The sequence below is a fragment of the Nothoprocta perdicaria genome, unplaced genomic scaffold (assembly GCF_003342845.1).
Source record: "Nothoprocta perdicaria isolate Ctin4 unplaced genomic scaffold, notPer1 scaffold_4, whole genome shotgun sequence".
NCBI classification, from domain to species: domain Eukaryota; kingdom Metazoa; phylum Chordata; class Aves; order Tinamiformes; family Tinamidae; genus Nothoprocta; species Nothoprocta perdicaria.
Genome location: NW_020455643.1, coordinates 8909139 through 8911809, shown reverse-complemented (window position 1 = coordinate 8911809; position 2671 = coordinate 8909139). Strand labels below are relative to the sequence as shown.

At 56.9% G+C, this 2671-nt stretch overlaps 1 protein-coding gene across 1 annotated transcript in view; it reads right to left on the bottom strand.

The window, feature by feature from the left end:
* Positions 1 to 241: 241 nt before the first annotated feature.
* The window catches only part of NPPC (natriuretic peptide C), a 4023-nt gene continuing 1593 nt past the window's right edge, over positions 242 to 2671 (bottom strand). The window contains exons 3-4 of the mRNA XM_026045342.1: positions 2566 to 2671; positions 242 to 648 (exon numbers count right to left, since the gene is read on the bottom strand). The exon at positions 2566 to 2671 is cut by the window's right edge and continues 107 nt beyond it. Coding sequence (XP_025901127.1) covers positions 2580 to 2671 — 92 coding nt within the window. The 3' untranslated portion in view covers positions 242 to 648; positions 2566 to 2579. The remainder of the gene's footprint in view (positions 649 to 2565) is intronic.

Here is a 2671-nt window from a genome sequence, read left to right as displayed (position 1 = left end):
GCTCCGGTGGAACGTCGCGGGACGCGGCGCGGGTTTCCTTTGCATAAGGGGTCAAAGCTTAAAATACCAGCTGGCCTTTCTCTCGCTCTGGACTTTCCTAAAGCATCTGAGCAGCTTCTTCTTTAACTCTGTTAAAATCAATCAGTCTGACATTTAAATTGTAAGGGAATTTGATAAATAAAGACAGGTTACAAAATGCCACACAGAATGATTTTTTTTTTTTAACTTTTCAGCTACTTAGGACAAAAAATGTTACAATGCTTGACTTTTCATTTAGTTACATAAATAATTTTTTTATAAATATCTCTTTATAAACAATATATAAATAGCTTTACAACATAAATACATTTATGCATGACATGAATTTACAAACAGCAACGTTATACAGCTGGCTTCATCAGTCTCTTGGAAAAGCACTGTCCCTTGTCTCAGTGAGTGTTTGTATATATAATATATATAAGATAGAGAGCACTTTTTAAAAAAATAACAAAACCAAAACAGCTGGTGCCATGACTCCTCGTACCGAAAAGAAAAACACAGCCACATCTTTTGTCCATTTCGGGAGGGGGTCTCTGCTCTTCTAGGCGTTGCCTGGGGGATGGCCCTGCACGGCCACGGTGGGAAAACACGGACGAGTGATTCAAAGCCCTGCAAGGAGCAAGAACAAAGTGCCCGTTAGTATTTGCCATGCTGCACCCGTCGCATGTCCCGCGCTGAAACCCCCCCCTTTGGAATGAGCTGGGGATGGGGGCAGATTTTGGAGTGAACTGAAGTCTCCTCYAAGGCTCATGCTAGAAAGGATCCAACCCGCTGCTTTGTAGCTCTGTGGTATTTAACGGCAGGGTGGAGGGAAGTGTCCTGCTCTGCCCGGTCCTGAGCATAGTGGGAATCCTGAGGGTCTTGGAAGAGCTTTGCTGTTCATTCYGTACGCCCCTGGCTTAGACTTTCCACCTGTCTAAAGCTTTGCAGACCTGAAGGGACTGGATCCAGAGGCTGAATGCGGGAGCTCAAAGGGAGCGCGACCCAGGGATCCTTCCACCCAGTCCAGCCCCAAGGTCCTTGTGCCCCGGGTAAGGAGGCGGCCGAGGGACTGGGATCTTGTTGTGGTTGGGGAGGGTCGGACCTGGCCGGGAGRTGAGCTAGGCAGGGATGCAATAAGAATGTGCAAGCGTTTTTCCTGATGAGAATTGAATGGAAGAGAATGRTTGCGAGCTGGATACACAGTATGTGCTTGCCTTTCAGAGCCCTGGACCGGGTGCTTCCTTGGGAATCCTGCGGAGCAGCTGGACAAGGGCCGAGGGCAGCACAGAACTGGCCCCGGGCAGAGCTGCGGGCAGCGCCAGGGTCCCATGCCCCTGCCCTGCTGCTCGCTCTGCATGCCGTAGCCCAGGCTCGCCTGTGCCCACCACAGGGCGACCCCAGGGCAGCCCGTCTCTCGGAATGGGCCGGGATGAGCTAAGGCCATGGGAAGAGCATCCACTGCCCTGGGTTGCATGGGGCTGAGGCAGCTTTTGCATGAAACCTGCTACCAGGGCCCGAGTCTGCGGCAGGAGGAGCTGCTGTCTTTTGCCCGTGCTGGTCCCTGCAGGGAAGTGACACTTCCCTTTCTCATCAGTCCCKAAAAACCCTAATGGTGGAGAGCGTTGTGGGAGAACTCACAGCTCCTCATGACTTGGTGGGGTGCAAGGGCTGGGTGAGCACAGCGCTGTCTTTAGCTGTGCTGACACGGAGGACACCCCTGGGCAACTCATGTCTGTCTGTCTGTCTGTCTATTTTTTTTCTCCTCAGATAACTGATTCAGAGAATGGCCGAGAATGAGGGCTGAGAAGGAACGAGAAGCACCTCTCTAATGCTCCTGTCCCAGCAGATACCTCCCCTCTAAGCGCCCCGTTACGGGGTCCTAGGTGACCTGTCAGGCGCGCGGGRCTCAGCACAAGGGCAGCGCTGGGAGCCCCGTGTGCAGCCTGCCTGGAGCCCGGGGGTGCCGAGCAYGTGGAAAGGGAGCTGAGCACCTCCAGGCAGCGCTTCCAGCTCGTCCTGGGGTCGGGATCAGCAGGGCATCAGCGGGAGGGCGGCCTTGCAATTAGGGCCCACGCTGGGGCCCTCCTCTTGGCCCATCAGCGCTATCCACAGCAGGGCTCCCTCGGCGTGGGCCTCGCTATGTGCAGCCCCCTGCTCCGTGTGCCCTGCCCGGCAGCAGAGATGGGACACGGGTGGCAGGGCCAGCGCAGAGCTGCCGGCACGGCAGGGATGGCGGGAATGCCTGGGGGTCCTGCTGCTCTGCATGTTGGCCGTGCTCTGGACTAAGGCCGTGCTCTGGACTAAGGCCGTGCTCTGTACACGGTCTGTGCTGCGCCTGTACTCCATGCCCTGCGTCTGTCGGGCAGCAGCGGCACTGCCTGAACTACCCCTCCGCTCCGGTCTATCTAAGGCGGGTACAGAAGGTTTCCCCACGCTCTAGGGGCCGCGTTGCCCCGTCTTKCCGCGGCCAGGTCTGCACGTGCTGGGGTACAAGGGCGGCCCGGGGTCGGGGCCTCCCTCCCGCCCGGCGCGCGCCGCACTCACCGCCAGGGGGCGGCCTAGCAGCCGAGGCCGCTCATGGCGCCGATGCGGTCGAGCTTGAGGCCGAAGCAGCCCTTGCCCAGGCCCTTCTTGTGCAGGCCCTTGTGGC